General features: G+C 47.9%; 1 protein-coding gene across 1 annotated transcript in view; it reads right to left on the bottom strand.

The window, feature by feature from the left end:
- Positions 1-14,779: 14,779 nt before the first annotated feature.
- LOC149465144 (vomeronasal type-2 receptor 26-like) overlaps positions 14,780-25,552 on the bottom strand; it is a 44,107-nt gene continuing 33,334 nt past the window's right edge. The window contains exon 3 of the mRNA XM_089673613.1: positions 14,780-15,672. Coding sequence (XP_089529739.1) covers positions 14,780-15,672 — 893 coding nt within the window. The remainder of the gene's footprint in view (positions 15,673-25,552) is intronic.

Here is a 25,552-nt window from a genome sequence, read left to right as displayed (position 1 = left end):
CTTACGAGCTTACAATCTAGGAGGGAGGGGGTAAAGGTACAGTAGGAAGTGGCTGAGGGGGATGAAGTGGTAGGAGGAATGAGGGAGGATGGTCGTTAGGTGAGGGTGGGGTAGGCTTCCCTGAAGAGATGGGTTTTGAGGGAGCGCCTGAATGTGAATAGAGAAGGCGACAGTCTGATGGATTGGGGCAGTGAGTTCCAGAGGATGGGGGAGGACCTGGAGAAGTCCTGCAGTCGTGCATGGGAGGAGGAGACCAGGGAGCAGGATAGAAGGAGGTCCTGTGAGGAGCGAAGGGTACGGGTAGGGTGGTACCTGGTGATCAGATTGGTGAGGTAGTCAGGGGCAGTGTTGTGAACGGCTTTGTAGGTCAGGGTAAGGAGTTTAAATTTGATGCGTTGGGCAATCGGGAGCCAGTGGAGGGAGAGGCAGAGGGGGGTGACAGAGGTGGAGCGGGTGGTAAGGTGGATGAGTCTGGCAGCTGAGTTCAGGATGGTCTGGAGCGGGGAGAGCCTGCACTTGGGTAGGCCAGTGAGGAGGGAGTTGCAGTAGTCAAGGCGTGAGATGATGAGGGAGTGTACTAGAAGTTTGGTGGTGTCTGGGGTGAGGAAGGAGCGGATCTTGGCAATGTTGCGAAGATGGAGCCTGCATGTGTTTGTGAGTGATTTGACATGCGGTTGGAGGGAGAGGTTCGCGTCAAGAATGACGCCAAGGACTTTGGCTTGCAGGGCGGAAGTGATAGTGGAGTTGTTGGTGATGATGGATAGGATGGGGGGGGGGGTGTGGGCAGGGGGAAAGACGAGAAGCTCGGTTTTGGAGAGGTTAATCTTGAGGAAATGTAGCGACATCCAGTCTGAGATGTCATTTAGGAGGTGAGTGATGCGGGCGGAGATAGTGGGGGTGAGGTGAGGGGTGGAGAGGTAGATTTGGGTGTCGTCAGCATAGAGGTGATAGTTGAAGCCGTGAGATTGTATGAGTTTGCCCAGGGAGGAGGTGTAGATGGAGAAGAGAAGGGGTCCAAGGACAGAGCCTTGGGGGACCCCAACAGAGAGGGGGAGGGAGGGGGAGGTGGCACCATTGTAGGTGACACTGAAGGAGCGTCGGGATAGGTAGGATGAGAACCAAGAGAGAGCAGCATCTCCGATGCCAAGGGAGAGTAGTTTATTAAGAAGGAGGGGGTGGTCAACTGTGTCGAAGGCCGCAGAGAGGTCCAGGAGAAGGAGGACAGAGTAGTCGCCCTTGGCTTTGGCGTTGAGTAGGTCGTTAGTGATTTTGAGGAGGGCGGTTTCAGTGGAGTGTAGGGGACGGAAGCCGGACTGTAGAGGGTCAAGGAGGTTATTGTCAGTAAGGTGGGAGCTTAGGCGATCGTAGACTAAGCGTTCAAGGAGCTTGGAGGTGAGTGGCAGCAGGGAGATGGGTCTGAGGTTGTTGGGGTCCGCGGGATCCAGGGAGGGCTTTTTGAGGATGGGGGTGATATGCGCGTGCTTTAGGGGGGAGGGGAATACGCCAGTAGAGAGGGAGAGATTGAAGATGTGGGTGAGGGAGCGGATGAGGGAAGAGGGGGGTGACCGGAGGAGTTGAGAGGGGATAGGGTCCAGGGGGCAGGTAGTGAGGCGGGCTTTTAAGAGGACTTTGGCGACTTCCTCAGTAGTGACAGGGCTGAGGGAGTGCAGTGCGGGGGGGGTTATGGTGGGCGGGGCATTGGGAGAGGAGGGGGGCAGTGCGGTTGTGAGGGCAGAGGAGGGGGGAGATGAAGGGGTGACGGGGGCGAGGAGGCTAGGTGGGGAGGTAGATTGCAAGTTGACGATGTCCTTACAGATAGCGTCAATCTTGTTGTGGAAATGGGTGGCAATTTCGTGGGCGGTGAGAGAGGTACTGAGTGGAGGAGGGGGGGGGGAGAGCAGGGAGTTGAAGGTGGAGAAGAGTCGGCGGGGGCAGGAGGAGAGGGTGTTTATTAGGTTAACAAAGTAGGCCTGCTTGGCGGCGTGGAGGGAGGAGGTGTAGATAAGAAATGCAGATTTGTAGAGGGAGAAAGTATGAGGGGACCTGGTTTTGCGCCACAGTCTCTCCAGTGCGCGACTGCGACGTTTGAGGCGTTTAGTGCTGTCGGTCTGCCAGGGTTGAAGCGGTCTGGGTTTGATGATGCGTGTGGTAAGGGGTGCCAGAGAGTCTAGGGCAGCTGACAGTGAGTCATTGTACAAGGTGGTGGCTATGTCAGGACATGACAGTGAGAGGATGCTGTCGTGTAGGCAGTCGGCGGCAGAGTGGAGGGGGGCCGGGTTCAGGTTGCGGAGGTTGCGGCTGGTGATGGTTTGGCGTTTTTGAGGGGGGGAGTTGGGGGAAGGGGAGATGGAGAAGGTGATGAGGTGGTGGTCGGAGAGAGGGAAGGGGGTGTTCGCGAACTGGTTGAGGGTACAGAGGTGGGAAAAGACGAGGTCCAGGGTGTTCCCTCCGAGGTGGGTGGAGGATTGAGTGTGCTGTGTGAGCGCAAAAGAGGAGGTTAGGTGGAGGAATTGGGAAGTAGCCGGGGTGTTGTCATTGATGGGGATGTTGAAGTCCCCGAGGATGATGGTGGGGAGCTCAGAGGAGAGGAAGAAGGGAAGCCAGGTGGCGAAGTCATCCAGGAAGCGGGCTATGGGTCCGGGAGGCCTGTAGATCACTGCGATCCTTAGGGGGGTGGGTGAGAAGAGTCGGATGCAGTGCGCCTCAAAGGAGGGGAAGGAAAGAGAGGGTGGGTTAGGGAGGACCTGGAAGGTGCTAAGCGGTGACAGGAGCAGGCCGACACCACCACCTCTGCGATCGCTCAGTCTTGGTGAATGGGTCCAGATGAGACCTCCATGAGTGAGTGCCGCAGGGGAGGTGGAGTCGGTGGCCTGTACCCAAGTTTCGGTGATTGCTAGGAGGTTGAGGGAGCGAGAGATGAAGAGGTCATGGATGGCGGTAAGCTTATTGCAAACCGAACGAGCATTCAGGAGTGCAACCGAGAGAGGGGGGATAGATATGGGGAGGAGGGGTACATGTATGAGGTTGAGGGGGTCGCGTCGGCTGGCGTGAGCAGGGGGGGCTCTAGGGGGGGTGTGAGGTGGTGAGGGGCCAGGGTTTGGGGAGATGTCCCCAGCTGATATGAGAAGGAGGAGGGTGAGGAAGGTGGCGTGGGAACGGGAGGTGTAGGAGCGCTTGGGTCTGAAAGTGGTGGCAAGTGGGTCAGCGGGGAAGTGGAGTAGCAGGAGGAGGTGGTGGGTGCCGTAGTGGGGAGAGGGGAGAAGTGAGGGGGCGATATAGAGCTGCTTAGCGGGGGTGGGTGGGTAGAGGAAGGCGGTTTTAGGGATGGAGGAGAGGAGGACAAGGAGGAGGAGCGCGGGCGGCATGTTGGGGTGAGCGGGGTGCAGGAAGGGTCAGGGTGGGTGAGGGGGTGCTGGTCAGGGATGGCGAAGCAGTGTCCGAAACGCAGTGGGAGGTGGCTGGTAGTCCCAGGTGGGGTGGAGGACAGGGGATCCCTGGTGGGATGGTGGCCGTGCTATCCCTGGTGGGTTAGTAGCGATCCCTGGAGGGATAGTGGTTAGGGGTCCCTGGTGGTTAGGGTTTCTGGTGGGTGGTGGGATCCCTGGTGGCTGGCGGTGGGATGGTGGTTGGGCTCCCTGATGGGTAGTGGGTGCCCCTGATGGGTGGTGGAGTACCTGATGTCCTAGAGCGTCGGGGTGGAGGTGGATCCCTCTTATGTTAGGAGGACCGTTGGTGCTGGTGGTGGTAGCTTCCCCGGAGGAGCGGAGGCGTCCCGCTGCGATTCCAGCCACGGCCGGCAGGAAACACCGAGGCTTCGGGTGCCGTGGTAGGCCTCAAGCCGCTTCGGACCGCCGGAGCTCCGCTGGAGGGACGGAGTGTCTGTGTCCCCTTCAGGGTGTTGGTGGGGACATCGGCAGCAGGCTCAGGGGCCCGGATGGCAGCGGATCGGGCGCGGGGGCGCCGGAGCTGACGAGCACGTGGCTGCTCCGGGCGAGCTGGTACCCGGTGGTCGGGATGGACCCAGGGCCAGTGAGGGGGGCCCTGGGGAGGCTGGCTGATCGGCGGGGACCGGGGAACAGAGCAGCGGCGGCCTGGGCTGATGCCCGGCGATCCGGGTCGGCCGCGCCAAAAATCGAGGCCGCGGCTTCGGGTGCCGGGTAGGCCGCAAGTCCCGGAGGTCCGGGGAAAAGGTGCAGTGGCCTTACCTAGCTGATGAGCAGGGACCGAAGGATCGTGGGGCCCCCGTTAGGGTCCGCTGCTGCCCAGATGGCAGCGGATTGGGGCCAGGGGAGCAGGAGCTCGCCGACGCACGTCCTTCTCGCCGGATTGTGGGATCCTGTTTGGATAGATAGATAGATAGATAGATAGATAGATGTCTCCATAGATAGATAGATAGAGGACTACCTGTGTGGCAGGGAAGGATTGGCCCAGTTAGAAGGCCTGGTAGCAGCCACCAACCCACCAGCGAGTAAAGCTGCACCCCCTGGGCCAGATAAAGGAGGCAGCACTCTGGTGGGAAATCAGATTAGCGACTACCCCGGACTGTCTTACTTTAAAGTGTCATTCCCTCAGGGATTCGCCCATAATCTAGGATCTGGGTTGAAGATACGACGCGTCGGGAAGATTGACTTCATGGGGTAGATTCTCCAAGAGGATTTTGCTGTTAAAACTTGTATACAGTATAGTTTCAGGATGTTGTCCTCGATTTCACAGTTTCATTGGACATCTCGGACACCCTTAACTCGATCCCAGTTCAAATCCCCTAATAAAACGGCTGTACGGGACCTCTGTGTGAGGTTCCTATTCATGTGATCACTGATTGGCCAATCAGTGATCACATGAATAGTAGTAAGATGTCACTTGCTGACATCATTGCTTACTACGTTTGAAATCTGTGAATGATCACAGAGATCATATGGTACATTGCTATTCACAACAGCCTTGTACCATGTGACAAGCTGTGACCAATCACAGCTCAGTCAGTATTTCTTAATGGCTGCAGGAATGCAGCCAGAGAGAAGGAGAAATGATTGCTTTTACAGCCTTTATGGGTATAAACTTAATCAGTGTAAAAAAAGAAAAAGAAATCTTCATCACCCCCCACAAGTAGTACAGTGTCACCATGGTGACACTGTACTGCTAGGGTGACAGTATATATACAAAAAAAAAAACGCATAAATAATATAAAAAAAAAAATAAAAATGTAAAAAAATTTTTTAAAAATTATAATTTTTGGTTATAAACTAATTTGAGTTTTTTGTTTTTTACTAAACAGATAGCTGAATACATTTTGGTCAAGATTTATGAAGAAAGATTATTTATTTGCAAAATTTTTTAAGAAATACACTTTTTTTTTCAAAAAGTTTTGACTTTTTCATTTATATAGAAAAAAATAAAAATCCCAGTGGTGAATAGATACCACCAAAATAAAGTTATGAATTTTTTTGCATTTTTTTTAAGACATATACATGGGTACAGTGTTGCATGACCGCGCAATTGTCATTCAAAGTGTGATAGTGCTGAAAGCTGAAAATTGGCCTGGGCAGGAAGGGGGGAAAGTGTCCGGACTGGAAGGGGGGGAAAGTGTCCGGACTGGAAGGGGGGGAAAGTGTCCGGACTGGAAGGGGGGGAAAGTATCCGGACTGGAAGGGGGTGAAAGTGTCCGGACTGGAAGGGGGGAGGAAAGTGTCCGGACTGGAAGGGGGAGAAAGTATCCGGACTGGAAGGGGGTGAAAGTGTCCGGACTGGAAGGGGGGAGGAAAGTGTCCGGACTGGAAGGGGGGGAAAGTGTCCGGACTGGAAGGGGGGGAAAGTGTCCGGACTGGAAGGGGGTGAAACTGTCCGGACTGGAAGGGGGTGAAAGTGTCCGGACTGGAAGGGGGTGAAAGTGTCTGGACTGGAAGGGGGTGAAAGTGTCTGGACTGGAAGGGGGGTGAAAGTGTCCGGACTGGAAGGGGGTGAAAATGTCCGGACTGGAAGGGGGGAAAGTGTCCGGACTGGAAGGGGGTGAAAGTGTCAGGACTGGAAGGGGGGAAATTGACCGGACTGGAAGGGGGGGAAAGTGTCCGGACTGGCAAAAAAATTAATTTGTTTACAGTGTTGCATGACCGCGCAATTGTCATTCAAAGTGTGATAGTGCTGAAAGCTGAAAATTGGCCTGGGCAAGAAGGTGGGAAAGTGTCCGGACTGGAAGGGGGGGAAAGTGTCTGGACTGGAAGGGGGTGAAAGTGTCCGGACTGGAAGAGGGGGAAAGTGTCCGGACTGGAAGTGGGGGAAAGTGTCCGAACTGGAAGTGGGGGAAAGTATCGGGACTGGAAAGGGGTGAAAGTGTCCGGACTGGAACAGGGGGAAAGCGTCCGGACTGGAAGGGGGGAAAGTGTCCGGACTGGAAGGGGGGGAAGTGTTCGGACTGGAAGGGGTGAAAGCGTCCGGACTGGAAGGGGGTGAAAATGTCCGGAATGGAGGGGGGGGGGAAATGTCCGGACTGGAAGGGGGTGAAAGTGTCTGGACTGGAAGGGGGGAAAGTTTCCAGACTGGAAGAGGGGGAAAGTGTCCGGACTGGAAGGGGGTGAAAGTGTCCGGACATGAAGGGGTTAATTTTCACTTTGTTATTAGTTGGATAGTGCAGGGGTCCACGTACTTTTTTATTTGTGGTGTAGGATAGTTGCAACTTGAACTTGGGGTTTCTATGCGGATTTACAGGATTTTTAATAACAATTCATGACACCGCACATAAAATAATCGTATTTGCAGATTATGTTATCCTCATGGTCTCCGACCCCCAACTCTTCCCTGCAAGAAATACAATGTCCTACCTCTTAGTGCTGCCTCTTAGTATAAACTAAACAAAGCTAAAGAGGAAATTCAAAGCCTTCACACACCTCAGCACTTACATTTCCCATATGTCTGGGCAACATCGCAATCACCTTTCTAGGTTCTATGCATTTCGGCATCCATCTCAAACCTCTATGACCTTAATGAAAAAAACATTTTTATCCTTTTTACCCCAGAAACTAAAACAATTGCACTCCCATGATCTTTTTTTTTACGGGTAGAATCTATCTATCTATCTATCTATCTATCTATCTATCTATCTATCTATCTATCTATTATCTATCTATCTATCTATTATCTATCTATCTATCTATCTATCTATCTATCTATCTATCATCTATTATCTATCTATCTATCTATCTATCTATCTATCTATCTATCTATCTATCTATCTATTATCTATCTATTATCTATTATCTATCTATCTATTATCTATCTATCTATCTATCTATCTATCTATCTATCTATCTATCTATTATCTATCTATCTATCTATCTATCTATCTATCTATTATCTATCTATCTATCTATTATCTATCTATCGATCTATCTATCTATCTATCTATCTATCTATCTATCTATCTATCTATCTATCTATCCATTCAGTTGTCGCGGGTAGAATAGCAGCTCTAAAAATGATATTGCTCCCTAAACTTCTCTCCATATTCAAAGCTAATATTACCCACTCACTCCATCATATGTTATGGCAATTCATTGTCCCATAAATCAATATGTATGGGGGGGTAACAAACCTCCCATATGGAAGCTTACTATTATACTTAGACATAGATCTACTGTAAATATTGCATAGTGCTACCAAACATATCCCTTTATTATAGAGCTTCCATCCCAGACAAACTCCACCTTTGGTGGAACCCAACACCAGATAAAACCTGGTCCCTGATGGAGCCTTCATTTTTTATATCTAAAAACTCCAAACTGACAATGAAACTAGGTTTACCTCCTTCTAGGTCAGAATACCCAGCGGGTTTCTATATCACACCATATTTGGTCCCAAACCTCAACACAAACGAATATCTCCTCATCTCTACAGATGACCAACCTCCCCATTGACCTACTGCATCAGTTCCTCCTTAACCAGCACCTTTGCCATGGAAACCCAAGGGTCTCACTTTAATAAGCCAACTATTCTCTAATTAAGCATTTCAAATGTTCAAAACATTATACACCAAATTGAATTTTCTAACACCAGAACATCTACTTACACATCTCTCATTTTTTCCACTAGATTACCGCAGAAGTGTCTGCACTACCTTTGGACTATAAACCAGCCCAATACCTTTTATATTACACTTCCTTATCTGAGGAATCCCACCATAAATCCTTAGCTATATTTATGGTTACCGCTGACAGACTCTGCATACCAGTGCACTGGCGTTCCACACGCGTTCTGACGGTCAGGGAATGCTTGACCAGATTGGCCAACATTGAAGAAATGTTTTTTCCAAATATCACCCAAACCGTACTCTCCGCTCCTCGCATGACCTCCCGCTCTCTAGCTCCCTTGTCTCCTCCTCCCATGCTTGTCTCCAGGAGCCTCCCCCATCCTCTGGAACTCTCTACCCCAATTTATCAGACTATCGCCTACTCTGCTCACTTTTAGGCGATCTCTGAAAACCGATCTCTTCGTGGAAGCCTATCCTGCCCTCCGCTAATAATGGAATCTTCTACTCTTCCAACCAGTCCATCCCCCACAGTTAATACCTTTTGTACCACTAGCCCCTCCCTCCTAGATTGTAAGCTCCGAGGATCAGGCCCTCCTATCCCTCTTGTATTGATTTGTATTGTTGCTGTATTGTCTCCCGTTATATTGTACAGCGCTGAGCAAACTATTGGTGATATATAAATCCTGTATAATAATAATAATAATAATAACTCATTCATTGTTTCACAATTTGTCACCAGATGACATATCTTTGGAATTCATTCATATGAGTTCCAAATTTGTCACCACATCGGCCTACTGGATCCACTTTAAAACCACACCATAATACAAATCATACCTATAAAATACCACACTAGACATGGCCCATTTCTTGCACGCTGGGATGACTCTTAGCGCCATAATCTGCAGGAGGCAAATGACCGGACTTCTCTCCCCCCTACCGTTTTGGAGGGTAGGAAGGGGAGCTCATAGCTGATTCGTTCCTGCCTCATTTGACACACCCTCAATTTTTTTCCTTCCTTTCTTCTTTTCTTCTTTTACCTTTTGGTCCTATACGTGTTCTTCTTTGTTCTCCTCCCGTTCAGGTTTCTGTTTGGCTATTTGATACCTTAAGCGCCCTCTCTTCTCTGTTCAGTCCCATATAGATGGCCTTCTTACCCAGATCGGTCCATTCAGAGCTGGTAGTATACCACAAGAGGCCAGTGTATTGGGATACTGAATGCTGCTGAGATTCTGAGAGGCCTTGCTGTGTTATCCCTGTACAAGCTTTCTACAGTTTCTATATGTAATCCCTACTATGTAAACACGCTCACATTACTGTATTTTGTATAATATTGGATTCCTTTTGCTGGGATCTCGATAAACGGTTTTATAAAAAAACCCTCCCCATTAATACGTAGAACCTCCTTCCTTTGTATAGTCATTGTTCAATGATCAGAAGCACCACAAAAAAAGAAAATAGCGATCTAATCTAAAATAATGCAATACTATGCACAAATGGGAAACCAAAATGGGCGGCTCTTCACCAAGGGCAACGTACATAGTCGTCAGCACACCATGGATCTCCACTATGGTCCAAAAAAGGTTTTTATTGCAATAAGATTACATCCCAAAAGAAAGTTCCATGGTGTGCTGGTGAATGTGTACGTTTGTCTAGGATGGTTCCAGTCCCAGCTGGTAGTTGCTACATCACCCACCATTGATGAGCCGTACTTCCAGGTATTCCCGGGGTTTTATCCTGCAACATTTGACTTTCAATGTATGATTTATGCCGTATTTTACATTTTTTACATGCTGGCACTTCTATACCCCGGTGCCATTTGAAGCATATACCGACTAAGGTCTGCATATCAGTGGAAATCCACGGGGTTAATTCCCGCAACGTTTGACTTTCAGCGCCATTATTTCAGCTGATCTCTATTACTGATCTTCACATGTGCTGGACGGTTTGAATTGCGTTTTTGTGGACTTAGTACTTGTCCATCTAACAATTCTCCCGTTCTGGGATGATTGGTACTATCTCATACAAATGTTACACTTTATTCCATATCAGGTCACCATATGACACAGATGACTTCTTGTCAGTTTAATTCAGTCACTTAATGTGATGAGGCTACCTTGGTAGATACCCCAGTAATGTGCTCAGTATTAGGGCTCATATACACTGCGGGTGATAAACTCACATTTAGGAGCTGTTCAGCGTTGTTTTTCAGCAGCTCCTGAACTCCCCCTAATGTTCTCCTATGTGTCCGTGTACACATCTTCGTTTACAGGCAGTTGAGTTTACAGTCGTTTTTACGAACGCAGAAAACTTGCGTTTAGCAGTCGATTTTATCAGCGTTTCAAATGAAAAATGCTTGTGAACGCTTGTAAACGCTGCAAATTGAATCTTCCAGTTCCCAATGCTGTCCAGAGCCTTTTTTCATCATGAAAAATGAATGCAAAGCGTTTTCAAGGTACTCAGATGGACAAAACACTGAACACAGGATGTTCCCACCAATCTTGCCACACATTGTAATGACCATTCACACCTCAAATTCCTGCCAGGTGGCCTTAATGACTCCCTCCACCAGCCACCTTTCCCACCCTTGGAAACAAAAGAAATGTTAATGAGCAACTCACACCTAAGCTAATCTCAACACATACTGCGGTCTCTGCTTCTACTCTCTGTATTTCTCTGAAACAGTCTGAAATAGTTAATAATTTACCACTTTTCAGTGCAATCCGGGCATTTGGGAGGTTCTCCTGTGCTTATCTTTAAAAAACGCTTGTAAACGCAAATGCACTATGTGACGGGAGTCACCTTGGGTAGGGGGCCCATGGAATTCAACTCACTTTGGAAAGATGAGGAGACCCCTGTCTCAGCTCCCCAAATCCCTCTTATATGTAAGTCACCCTGTGCCTGTTAGGGGTAAAGGGTGATCTGTCCTAATATTGGGGTGAGGGGGATGTTGATTGTTTAATGCCATGTGGTTGCATCCCATTGTTCTATTGTGTGTCTTGCTTGGGAGCAAACTATTATGGGATGTATGTGTTTATGGGTATTGGCTTGGTGGGGGGTGTCTCCAGCAGCCCTGCTTCCTGATGGGATTGTCTGCTGGTGTGTCACTTGTTAATAAATGTAGATTGCCCCGCCCTGTGTCATTATGCAGGGAGGGGGGATTATCCCCTGAGTGTATATATCTTGTATCTGTGTTCAAATAAACTAGGCTACTTCCTGGTTTACTTCAAGACTGGTGTTGTCTAGTCTTGTATGGTCGGCTGTGGTGTCTGTTGTCGGTGTTCGGAGGGGGAGTCTAACGGAAGTACCCAAGTGCAGTCTGGGGTCGGTTCCGTTACACACATATACGTGCATAAACACGTAGCTAAACAGACTTTTTTTAACCTACGTTTTCCAGCAGTCTGTTTCCATCGTTCAGAAGTGTCCCGTGTACATGGAGCCTTACATGGCCTAATATCTGTTGTCCCTTATTGATTGCTAACGGTGCCGTATTCCATCATCTTTATTGGCATGTTGTGATATGTATATATTTGCTCCTGGGCCTGTATGATTATTTTTGTTCCTCTGGGGTTTACATGATCCCATTTCAATCCTCATGGGGTGATTGGAACACTTATCATCCTGATGCTCAGCTCATATGCCATCTAACATAATTTTTGCAATTGATGATGAAATATTGCAATTCATTTACCAAGTAAGATGGTATTTACCACTTCTGTGAATAATGGATTGTGTTTATTTCATGGAGCTTATCTATGATGTATGGTATATTTATTAGCCTGAGGTGTCAGCTCCTGTGGTAGTGAGCCCTTGTAGATGCTCAACTTGGGGTTCCCCAGGGCATGGAGTCTAAACCCCAGCCTGCTTCTTCACCAGAGCCCCTGATGGTGGGGATGGACTTGCAGCAAGCTGGGACCAGGTTGTGGCCCCAAGTACTCCCAGCTGAGGATGAGGAGACCGCTTGGGGGAGCAGAGTACAATGGGAGGAGACAAATGGAAATCTGATAGACTAGCCGAGGTCAGGACGGGCAGAAAACAAGCACAGTCAGGGAACGAAGCCGGGGTCGGTATACAAGTAGTTAATGCATGATATAGGCAGTACAGGGGTGGACTGACCATTCGAGCACTCGGGCACTGCCTGAGGGCCCGGGGTCAGTAGGGGGCCCCATGAAATGCCCATGGTAACTTTTATAGGCTTTTTTGGGTGTGCTTTGAGTGTGGGCAAGGACACAGGGGCCCCATCATTCCCTATTGCCTGGGGGCCCCATGAGTTGTCAGTCCGCCCCTGAGGCAGTAGCAACACACAGGAGCTCCAACAACTAGGAAGTTGCTCAGGCAAAGTGGCCTAGACTGAGCATGTCTTATATAGGCAGGCAAACAAGGAGGCGGGACAGGAAGTGATGGAAGGGAAGGAAATAAAACCCAGAGAACAGCAGACGACGCCCATAGGTGAGCACAGACAGTTCACACATGTGAAAGGGATCAGGAACAGCACTGCAGCAAGGAGGTCAGAACACGCAAACAAGAAACTGCAGGCTAACTTGTGACATTAGGCCTTTGCAATCCGGATTGCTCAAGTTTTTATATTGTGATGTGTATTTCTCACCTTGCAAGGTTTCATATTTTTTTATGCAAGATTTATAATAAAGTAATTTTTGTACCATTAACTACTCTGCTTGGGTTCATTTTAAACCGTTACTTTACAGTCCTTCTTCAGGGATGACTATTTTTTGTATGCTCTAATTTTTCGGTATTAACCCACATCTATATTGACTGACGAGTCAGAGTAATTCTATAGGGTGATCCACCTATATCGTGGCATTTTCTTTCATTTTGTATGAATGTGTACGTTTGCCTAGGATGTTTCCAGTCCCAGCTGGTAGTTACTACATCACCCACCATTGATGAGCCGTACTTCCAAGAATATGTGCGAGGGGAACATAGATAAAGTCCTCACCAAGGCGAGCTGGAAAGCCGCACTCTCCACTATATATAAGCTGTACTGTTTCAGTCACCGGGAAGTTGACCAAAAAACACTCCATCATTGGTATCCTACCCCCTTCATGTTACCTAAATTATACCTGACATGGTCCCCTAGGTGCTGGTGACTATGTGGACAAACAGGATTTTCCCCATATTTTATGGCACCCTTACTGGAATGCTATCTACTTCCTAGCCTCTAATATTATAGGGCACTTAGATCTCACCTGACACTGTCCTTACATTACTGAATTTAGGTACTTTACAAATACCCTCTAATGTTACATTTTGTGGTTCTCTACCTACTTTTTGCAGCTGAACGCAACATTGTTAGAATATGGAATTCCCTTTCACAGCCCAGTATGGTCAACACTCTTAGAGATTTAAACTACCAATGCGAAATGGAAAAAATACCAGAATTAAAAAAAATTATTAGCACAAAAAATTCATTCTAATTTGGTCCATATGGCTAAATAACGCAGATTGTACTTTATAAGATTGATGACATGTACTTACATTGCCTTGTATTGCTGACTGGAACTATTTCCTTGTATTGTTAGTCCACTCCCGTGTTTGATTACCCTCCTCCAATATTTCTCCTCCTTCTACCCTGCCTTAACCGTAAAGCAGAGTTTAACCTGGAAAAAAAATAAAAGTCAGTAGCTACAAAAACTTTAAAATACGGCCACTTACCTGTCCTTCGGTCCAGTAGTGTCCTCACCACCACCGCTGATTTCACCGGCTGTCTTCTCTCCCCGGCGCCGGCATCTTCAATGTGGGCACCCAGCTGTGACAACTTGAGGCTTCACAGCCGGGGTGCCCACTGAGCATGTGTGAGAAGTGTTACACTTCCTGAATGGCCCCATAGTCTTCTGGGACTTGTCACGTGACACAAAAGACTACGGGGAGGGAGGGGGGGAGGACAACTTCCGCTTCCGATTGCCCAGGCGATTGCAGGGGAAGTGGGAGCGGGTACCTGTCAAATTCGGGTACCCACTCTCCAAAGGTGCAAATCCTTAATGAGGAGCGAGGGACAAAGGCTTCAAGTGGAACTTCCCCTTTTGGGTGGAGCTCCACTTTAACTTCCCTCTCTACACTCCCTTTTCCTTCCCTCTTACATCCCCAAGATGAAGACATTTGTTCTCCACCATTACTACTGGCTGTAAACTACCTTTCAGGCTACTAATACTATGTGACCTGCTGTTTGCATTACTGTTTTTCTTTGTGTCATTTATGCTCCTGTAATTTGTATGACTTCATTCTTCTGTACACCTTTACTGCTTTATGAATTTATTGATATAGTCGGATACATCTACATACAATGATAAATATAATGAATGTGACACTGACAAATGACATCACAATCATCTTCTAAGAGAACGTGTTTAATATTTACCTTTATGGAAGGTGATGACAGAAATCTTCCCTCTCTTGAGTGATGGGTGTCTCTGGTATCTGACGCTTTAGGATGTTTTTGATACTTTGTCCCCCTCTGATCACTGTGGTTCCTCCTCAATAATAGACTACATTGTTCTGTAGTGATGTAACGGCTGATGGGAGGAATCACTACACCCAGCAGGGGACAAGGTTTCCAACAAACCCAAAGTATCTGATACTAGTGGCATCCATAGCTCTTCAAGAGAGACTCAATTAGACTGACCATGTCCTGAAGAGGTAAGTATTAAATATTTAAATTCCCAAACACTAGTACAATACTAAAATATATAATAATAGAGATAATGCCATAACTACAGGTAGCCCAGTGTTGCTCCATACATATCAGCGGATAACTGTCTTTGTATTCAGGTCGGGTCTGAACAGAATTATGTAACATTTTAGGAAAAATATACAGCCAAGAAGTCCAAAGCTTGATGCTATTATAGCAAAGACCTCCACAGCCACCATGTATTTCCCTCTGGTGCTCAGATAGGCCGGGATCATGGCAATCCAGACACTGCAGAACACCAGCATGCTGAAGGTGATGTACTTGGCCTCATTAAAACTGTCCGGTAATGTCCTGGCCATAAAAGCGATAATGAAGCTCACAGCTGCCAGAAGCCCCATATATCCCAGGACAGAGTAGAAGCCGATAACTGAACCCTCATTACACTGAATGATGATCTTCCCCTGATAAGAGTGAACGTCTCGGTCCTGGAAGGGGGGAGAAATAGACAACCAAGTGACACAGATTATGACTTGGACCAGTGAGAAGACACAAATGATACAATTGGGCAGTTTGGTTCCCATCCATTTCCTCCAGAGACTCCCAGGTTTGGTGGCCTTAAAGGCAATACACACCATGATACTTTTGGCAAGTAGAGAAGAGACGGCAACTGAGAAGATGACACCAAAAGAGGTGACACGCAGCATGCAGGTCACATCTACTGGATGGCCGAGGAACAAGAAGACACAGAGGAAGCTCAGCATGATGGAGGCCAGGAGAAGGTAGCTCAGGTTCCGGTTATTGGCTTTAACAATGGGGGTGTCCCGGTAATATATAAATATCCCCAATATTAAACCAGTCAGAAGGCAACAGAGGATGGAGACGGCTGAAAATACTGCAACAATGGTGTCATCAGTGTAGGAGAGAAATTCCACCACTCTTGGAACACACCGATCCTTCTTCTCATTTGGCCATTCATCATCAGGACATTTCATGCAGTTTTCACTGTCTGCAGGAAGAACAATATAAACACAATGAGCATCGGGGTCAGAGCTTCTGAGGAAATGAACTGTCTTGTGTTGTCTCACAGCTAGTAATGGGATTTCCATCAGTTAATTGTGGGAGGGAGATAGATAGATAATAGATAGATAGATAGATAATAGATAGATAGATAGATGATAGATAGATAGATAGATAATAGATAGATAGATAGATAGATAGATAGATAGATAGATAGATAGATAGATAGATAGATAGATAGATAGATTTGCTCCTGCAGGGAAAAAAATTCCTTCCTGATCCCCCGAGAGGCAATCGGATATTCCCTGGATCAACTTTCCCTATAAATGATATATCCAGTTATATTCTGTGTATCCAAGAAAGAATCCAGGACTTTCCTACAGCAATCCACTGAGCTGGTCACAACCAACTCTGGAGGGAGTCTATTACACATTCTCACAGCTCTCACTGTGAAGAAACCTTTCCGTGTTTGGAGATTACATTTATTTTCCTCCAGACGTAAAGAGCGCCCCCTTGTCCTCTGTGATGACCTCAGGGGGAATAACTACACCGAGATCCCTATATGAACCCCTGATGTATTTATACATGGAGATGATATCCCCCCTTATGTATTATACATGGAGATCATATCCCCCCTTATGTATTATACATGGAGATCATATCCCCCTTATGTATTATACATGGAGATCATTTCCCCCCTTATGTATTATACATGGAGATCATATCCCCCTTATGTATTATACATGGAGATCATATCCCCCCTTATATATTATACATGGAGATCATATCCCCCTTATGTATTATATATGGAGATCATATCCCCCTTATGTATTATACATGGAGATCATATCCCCCCCCCTTATGTATTATACATGGAGATCATATCCCCCTTATGTATTATACATGGAGATCATATCCCCCCTTATGTATTATACATGGAGATCATATCCCCCCTTATGTATTATACATGGAGATCATATCCCCCCTTATGTATTATACATGGTGATCATACCCCCCTTATGTATTATACATGGAGATCATATCCCCCCTTATGTATTATACATTGTGATCATATTCCCCCTTATGTATTATACATGGTGATCATATCCCCCTTATGTATTATACATGGTGATCATACCCCCCTTATGTATTATACATGGAGATCATATCCCCCCTTATGTATTATACATGGAGATCATATCCCCCCTTATGTATTATACATGGTGATCATATCCCCCCTTATGTATTATACATGGAGATCATATCCCCACTTATGTATTATACATGGAGATAATATCCCCCCTTATGTATTATACATGGAGATCATATCCCCCCTTATGTATTATACATGGAGATCATACCCCCTTATGTATTATACATGGAGATCATATCCCCCCCTTATGTATTATACATGGAGATCATATCCCCCTTATGTATTATACATGGAGATCATATCCCCCCTTATGTATTATACATGGAGATCATATCCCCCCCTTATGTATTATACATGGAGATCATATCCCCACTTATGTATTATACATGGAGATAATATCCCCCCTTATGTATTATACATGGAGATCATACCCCCTTATGTATTATACATGGAGATCATACCCCCTTATGTATTATACATGGAGATCATATCCCCCCCTTATGTATTATACATGGAGATCATATCCCCCTTATGTATTATACATGGAGATCATATCCCCCCTTATGTATTATACATGGAGATCATATCCCCCCCTTATGTATTATACATGGAGATCATATCCCCCTTATGTATTATACATGGTGATCATACCCCCCTTATGTATTATACATGGAGATCATATCCCCCCTTATGTATTATACATGGAGATCATATCCCCCCTTATATATTATACATGGAGATCATATCCCCCCTTATGTATTATACATGGAGATCATATCCCCCCTTATATATTATACATGGAGATCATATCCCCCCTTATGTATTATACATGGAGATCATATCCCCCCTTATGTATTATACATGGAGATCATATCCCCCTTATGTATTATACATGGAGATCATATCCCCCCTTATGTATTATACATGGAGATCATATCCCTCCTTATGTATTATACATGGAGATCATATCCCCCTTATGTATTATACATGGTGATCATATCCCCCTTATGTATTATACATGGTGATCATACCCCCCTTATGTATTATACATGGAGATCATATCCCCCCTTATGTATTATACATGGAGATCATATCCCCCCTTATATATTATACATGGAGATCATATCCCCCCTTATGTATTATACATGGAGATCATATCCCCCCTTATATATTATACATGGAGATCATATCCCCCCTTATGTATTATACATGGAGATCATATCCCCCCTTATGTATTATACATGGAGATCATATCCCCCTTATGTATTATACATGGAGATCATATCCCCCCTTATGTATTATACATGGAGATCATATCCCTCCTTATGTATTATACATGGAGATCATATCCCCCTTATGTATTATACATGGAGATCATATCCCCCTTTATGTATTATACATGGAGATCATATCCCCCCTTATGTATTATACATGGAGATCATATCCCCCCCTTATGTATTATACATGGAGATCATATCCCCCCTTATGTATTATACATGGAGATCATATCCCCCTTATGTATTATACATGGAGATCATATCCCCCCTTATGTATTATATATGGAGATCATATCCCCCCCTTATGTAATATACATGGAGATCATATCCCCCCTTATGTATTATACATGGAGATCATATCCCCCCTTATGTATTATACATGGTGATCATATCCCCCTTATGTATTATACATGGAGATCATACCCCCCTTATATATTATACATGGAGATCATATCCCCCCCTTATGTATTATACATGGATATCATATCCCCCCCCTTATGTCTTATACATGGAGATCATATCCCTCCTTATGTATTATACATGGTGATCATATCCCCCCTTATGTATTATACATGGAGATCATATCCCCCCTTATGTATTATACAAGGAGATCATATCCCCCCTTATGTATTATACATGGAGATCATATCCCCCTTATGTATTATATATGGAGATCATATTCCCCCCCTTATGTATTATATATGGAGATCATATCCCCCTTATGTATTATACATGGAGATCATATCCCCCCCCTTATGTATTATACATGGAGATCTTATCCCCCCTTATGTATTATACATGGAGATCATATCCCCCCTTATGTATTAAACATGGTGATCATATCCCCCCTTATGTATTATACATGGTGATCATATCCCCCCTTATGTATTATAAATGGAGATCATATCCCCCCCTTATGTATTACACATGGAGATCATATCCCCCTTATGTATTATACATGGAGATCATATCCCCCCTTATGTATTATAAATGGAGATCATATCCCCCCCTTATGTATTACACATGGAGATCATATCCCCCTTATGTATTATACATGGAGATCATATCCCCCCTTATGTATTATACATGGTGATCATACCCCCCTTATGTATTATACATGGAGATCAAATCCCCCCTTATGTATTATACATGGAGATCATATCCCCCCCTTATGTATTATACATGGAGATCATATTCCCCCTTATGTATTATAAATGGAGATCATATTCCCCCTTATGTATTATAAATGGAGATCATATCCCCCCCCTTATGTATTATACATGGAGATCATATCCCCCTTATGTATTATAAATGGAGATCATATTCCCCCTTATGTATTATAAATGGAGATCATATTCCCCCTTATGTATTATACATGGAGATCATATCCCCCCTTATGTATTATACATGGTGATCATATCCCCCCTTATGTATTACACATGGAGATCATATCCCCCCTTATGTATTATACATGGAGATCATATCCCCCCTTATGTATTATACACGGAGATCATATCCCCCCTTATGTATTATACACAGAGATCATATCCCCCCCTTATGTATTATACATGGAGATCATATCCCCCCTTATGTATTATACACGGTGATCATATCCCCCTTATATATTATGCATGGAGATCATATCCCCCCTTATGTATTATACATGGTGATCATATCCCCCCTTATGTATTATACATGGAGATCATATCCCCCCCTTATGTATTATACATGGGGATCATATCCCCCCTTATGTATTATACATGGAGATCATATCCCCCCTTATGTTTTATACATTGTGATCATATCCCCCTTATGTTTTATACATGGAGATTAGAGATGAGCGAAGTATTCAAAAATTCGATTCGACTGATTCGGCGAATTCGTGGAAAAATTTTGATTCGAGTCGAATATATTCGCTGTGAATTTAACTTAAAAAAGGGTGTTTCTAGGCTTCAGAGAGACTTAATATTAGTGCTGAACACTGTACCTTTAATTTAAATGCCCTTGGAGTCTGCTGGGGAAGAGAAATAATACTGTCAGTCAGTATGACATGCAGATGAGTGCCGTCGATCTTAGAATCACCGCACACTTCACTCATTTGGGCAGTCACGGGGCCAAAACCAGAGTGTGGAGCCACAGTGTGGCGGTGGAGGCAGCAGCAATGGGAGGCCATACAGCACCCTATGACAAAAATGGAAACCACCAGCAGTGTGAGGAGACCTGAAAGTGGCACATGGCAGAGTGTGGCGATAGAGACAGCAGCAATGGGAGGCCGTACAGGGACCCATGACACACTCTGGACCTGGCAGCAGCATGAGGAGGTGGTACAGGGGCCCATGGCAGATTACGGGCCTGGCAGCAGCATGAGGAGTCGGTACGGGGGCCCATGGCAGATTACGGGCCTGGCAGCAGCAATGGGAGGCCGTACAGGGACCCATGACACACTCTGGACCTGGCAGCAGCATGGGGAGGCGGTACAGGGGCCCATGACAGATTACGGGCCTGGCAGCAGCATGAGGAGTCGGTACGGGGGCCCATGACACACTCTGGACCTGGCAGCAGCATGAGGAGGCGGTACAGGGGCGCATGACAGATTACGAGCCTGGCAGCAGCAACTTGGACAGGAGGACGTTCAGCTTCTGCACCGTCTGGTGCGTGCTCGCAAACTGTTGTCTCTTGGAAACGGATTCCAAGAAAGACTGCTGACAGAATCCGTGAAGAGGAGTAGCAGGAGAAGGAGCATCTGAACGAGCGGAATATGCCAACAAGCGACAACAGGGGCCCATGACAGATTACGGGCCTGGCAGCAGCATGAGGAGTCGGTACGGGGGCCCATGGCAGATTAGGGGCCTGGCAGCAGCTATGGGAGGCCCGTAATCTGCCAGCACCCTATGACAAAAAATGGAACCCACCAGCAGTGTGAGGAGACCTGAAAGTGGCACATGGCAGAGTGTGACGATGGAGACAGCAGCAATGGGAGGCCGTACAGGGACCCATGAGAGACTCTGGACCTGGCAGCAGCATGAGGAGGCGGTATAGGGGCCCATGGCAGATTAGGGGCCTGGCAGCAGCTATGGGAGACCCGTAATCTGCCAGCACCCTATGACAAAAAATGGAATACACCAGCAGTGTGAGGAGACCTGAAAGTGGCACATGGCAGAGTGTGGCAATAGAGACAGCAGCAATGGGAGGCCGTACAGGGACCCATGAGAGACTCTGGACTTGGCAGCAGCATGAGGAGGCGGTATAGGGGCCCATGGCAGATTAGGGGCCTGGCAGCAGCTATGGGAGGCCCGTAATCTGCCAGCACCCTATGACAAAAAATTTAACACACCAGCAGTGTGAGGAGACCTGAAAGTGGCACATGTTTGGGGCATGATTCATGGCGGATTTAGTCAGTTGTGTCAGGAACTGGTGGTTTGAAATCCAGACTAATCCACGCCTGATTCATTTTCACAAACGTCAGTCTCTCCACACTTTGGGTGGACAGTCGTGTCCTCCGCGGAGTTGCAATACCTCCTGCCGCACTAAACACGCGCTCCGATGCCACGCTACTGGCCGGGCATGACAGCCTTTCAAGGGCAAATTCAGCTAGTTGGGGCCAAAGGTCAAGTTTCGTTGCCCAGTAGTCAAGGGGATTGTCTACCTCGGTTGGCAGGGTGCTGTCCAAGTAGGCCTAAGCCTGTTGTTTGAGGTCCTGCTCCAGGTCCACCTGATGCTGCTGCTGCTGCTGCTGCGGCTGGTTAGTAGTTTCCTCACTGCGCTGGTGAAGAAAGCTACTCATCATCGACTGCAGACTGAGGCAGCCGCTGCTGGTGGAGCTGCCACTGCTCCTACCACCCCACCCCTCCCCTGCTGCCATGGCAGCGGAACGCGAGCGCACAGGGCCCACAGTGTCTGAGGATGGACGTTGGCGCAGACAGGCAGAGACCAGCTGACTACATAGGTGGTTTTTATAGTACGTTATTTTGGCCTCCCTCTCAGCAGGTGTGAAAAAGGCCACCATTTTTGAACGGTAGCGAGGGTCCAACAAGGTGGACAGCCAAAAGTCATCCCTCTGTCTGATGGTTATTATTCGGCTGTCGCTACGCAAGCAACCGAGCATGCTATGGGCCATTTGTGCCAAGGAATGCGAGGGACTCCCTGCCTCCATCTCCACAGCATACTGCCACGGTGCGTCTGGGTCCTCTGTCTCCTCCTCCTCCTCTACCAGATGCTCCTGCTCCTCCACTCCTGTCCGCTGAGTGGAAAAACCACCCATTTCACTCAATAATTCCTGAGCACCAATGTCCTCCTCTACCTCCTCCTCTTCTTCCTGTCCTGCCCCCACAGGGGTCATGTGGCGTTGAGATCTGTGCGCCACGTCTACCGCACCCTGACCAGCCATTGTTAACAGCATTTGTTCCAGGACGTGCAACAGAGGAATGACGTCGTTCATCCCATAGTCCTGCCGACTCACGAATAGCGTGGCCTCCTCAAAGGGCCTGAGCAAGCGCAGGTGTCACGCATGAGCTGCCAATGGCTGACATCTAAGTTACACAGGGAGTACCTTTATCCGCTTTTAACATCAGGAAATCTGTGATGGCCTTTCGCTGTTCGTAAAGGCGGTCTAACATATGTAGGGTTGAATTCCACCTTGTTGCAACGTCACAGCATGAGGAGTCGGTACGGGGGCCCATGGCAGATTACGTGCCTGGCAGCAGCAATGCGAGGCCCGTAATCTGCCAGCACCCTATGTCAAAAAAATTCTACACACCAGCAGTGTGAGGAGACCTGAAAGTGGCACATGGCAGAGTGTGGCGATGGAGACAGCAGCAATGGGAGGCCGTACAGGGACCCATGAGAGACTCTGGACCTGGCAGCAGCATGAGGAGGCGGTATATAGGGGCCTATGGCAGATTAGGGGCCTGGCAGCAGCTATAGGAGGCCCATAATCTGCCAGCACCCTATGTCAAAAAATTCAACACACCAGCAGTGTGAGGAGACCTGAAAGTGGCACATGGCATGAGACACTGTGGACCTGGCAGCAGCATGAGGAGGCGGTATATAGGGGCCTATGGCAGATTAGGGGCCTGGCAGCAGCTATGGGAGGCCCGTAATCTGCCAGCACCCTATGTCAAAAAATTCTACACACCAGCAGTGTGTGAGGAGACCTGAAAGTGGCACATGGCAGAGTGTGGCGATGGAGACAGCAGCAATGGGAGGCCGTACAGGGACCCATGAGAGACCCTGGACTTGGCAGCAGCATGAGGAGGCGGTATAGGGGCCCATGGCAGATTAGGGGCCTGGCAGCAGCAATGGGAGGCCCGTAATCTGCCAGCACCCTATGTCAAAAAATTCTACACACCAGCAGTGTGTGAGGAGACCTGAAAGTGGCACATGGCAGAGTGTGGCGATGGAGACAGCAGCAATGGGAGGCCGTACAGGGACCCATGAGAGACTCTGGACCTGGCAGCAGCATGAGGAGGCGGTATATAGGGGCCTATGGCAGATTAGGGGCCTGGCAGCAGCTATAGGAGGCCCATAATCTGCCAGCACCCTATGTCAAAAAATTCTACACACCAGCAGTGTGAGGAGACCTGAAAGTGGCACATGGCAGAGTGTGGCGATGGAGACAGCAGCAATGGGAGGCCGTACAGGGACCCATGAGAGACCCTGGACTTGGCAGCAGCATGAGGAGGCGGTATAGGGGCCCATGGCAGATTAGGGGCCTGGCAGCAGCAATGGGAGGCCCGAAATCTGCCAGCACCCTATGTCAAAAAATTCTACACACCAGCAGTGTGTGAGGAGACCTGAAAGTGGCACATGGCAGAGTGTGGCGATGGAGAGAGCAGCAATGGGAGGCCGTACAGGGACCCATAAGAGAATCTGGACCTGGCAGCAGCATGAGGAGGCGGTATATAGGGGCCTATGGCAGATTAGGGGCCTGGCAGCAGCTATAGGAGGCCCGTAATCTGCCAGCACCCTATGTCAAAAAATTCTACACACCAGCAGTGTGTGAGGAGACCTGAAAGTGGCACATGGCAGAGTGTGGCGATGGAGACAGCAGCAATGGGAGGCCGTACAGGGACCCATGAGAGACCCTGGACTTGGCAGCAGCATGAGGAGGCGGTATAGGGGCCCATGGCAGATTAGGGGCCTGGCAGCAGCAATGGGAGGCCCGTAATCTGCCAGCACCCTATGTCAAAAAATTCTACACACCAGCAGTGTGTGAGGAGACCTGAAAGTGGCACATGGCAGAGTGTGGCGATGGAGACAGCAGCAATGGGAGGCCGTACAGGGACCCATGAGAGACTCTGGACCTGGCAGCAGCATGAGGAGGCGGTATATAGGGGCCTATGGCAGATTAGGGGCCTGGCAGCAGCTATAGGAGGCCCATAATCTGCCAGCACCCTATGTCAAAAAATTCAACACACCAGCAGTGTGAGGAGACCTGAAAGTGGCACATGGCAGAGTGTGGCAATGGAGACAGCAGCAATGGGAGGCCGTACAGGGACCCATGAGAGACCCTGGACTTGGCAGCAGCATGAGGAGGCGGTATAGGGGCCCATGGCAGATTAGGGGCCTGGCAGCAGCAATGGGAGGCCCGTAATCTGCCAGCACCCTATGTCAAAAAATTCTACACACCAGCAGTGTGTGAGGAGACCTGAAAGTGGCACATGGCAGAGTGTGGCGATGGAGACAGCAGCAATGGGAGGCCGTACAGGGACCCATGAGAGACTCTGGACCTGGCAGCAGCATGAGGAGGCGGTATATAGGGGCCTATGGCAGATTAGGGGCCTGGCAGCAGCTATGGGAGGCCCATAATCTGCCAGCACCCTATGTCAAAAAATTCTACACACCAGCAGTGTGTGAGGAGACCTGAAAGTGGCACATGGCAGAGTGTGGCGATGGAGACAGCAGCAATGGGAGGCCGTACAGGGACCCATGAGAGACCCTGGACTTGGCAGCAGCATGAGGAGGCGGTATAGGGGCCCATGGCAGATTAGGGGCCTGGCAGCAGCAATGGGAGGCCCGTAATCTGCCAGCACCCTATGTCAAAAAATTCTACACACCAGCAGTGTGTGAGGAGACCTGAAAGTGGCACATGGCAGAGTGTGGCGATGGAGACAGCAGCAATGGGAGGCCGTACAGGGACCCATGAGAGACTCTGGACCTGGCAGCAGCATGAGGAGGCGGTATATAGGGGCCTATGGCAGATTAGGGGCCTGGCAGCAGCTATAGGAGGCCCATAATCTGCCAGCACCCTATGTCAAAAAATTCTACACACCAGCAGTGTGAGGAGACCTGAAAGTGGCACATGGCAGAGTGTGGCGATGGAGACAGCAGCAATGGGAGGCCGTACAGGGACCCATGAGAGACCCTGGACTTGGCAGCAGCATGAGGAGGCGGTATAGGGGCCCATGGCAGATTAGGGGCCTGGCAGCAGCAATGGGAGG

This window comes from Staurois parvus, unplaced genomic scaffold (genome assembly GCF_062004578.1).
Source record: "Staurois parvus isolate SC_StPar_1 unplaced genomic scaffold, SC_StPar_1.0 ptg000143l, whole genome shotgun sequence".
In the NCBI taxonomy this organism is placed as follows: domain Eukaryota; kingdom Metazoa; phylum Chordata; class Amphibia; order Anura; family Ranidae; genus Staurois; species Staurois parvus.
The sequence above is the reverse complement of the archived record's forward strand: the minus strand, read 5'-3'. Positions and strand labels throughout refer to the sequence as shown.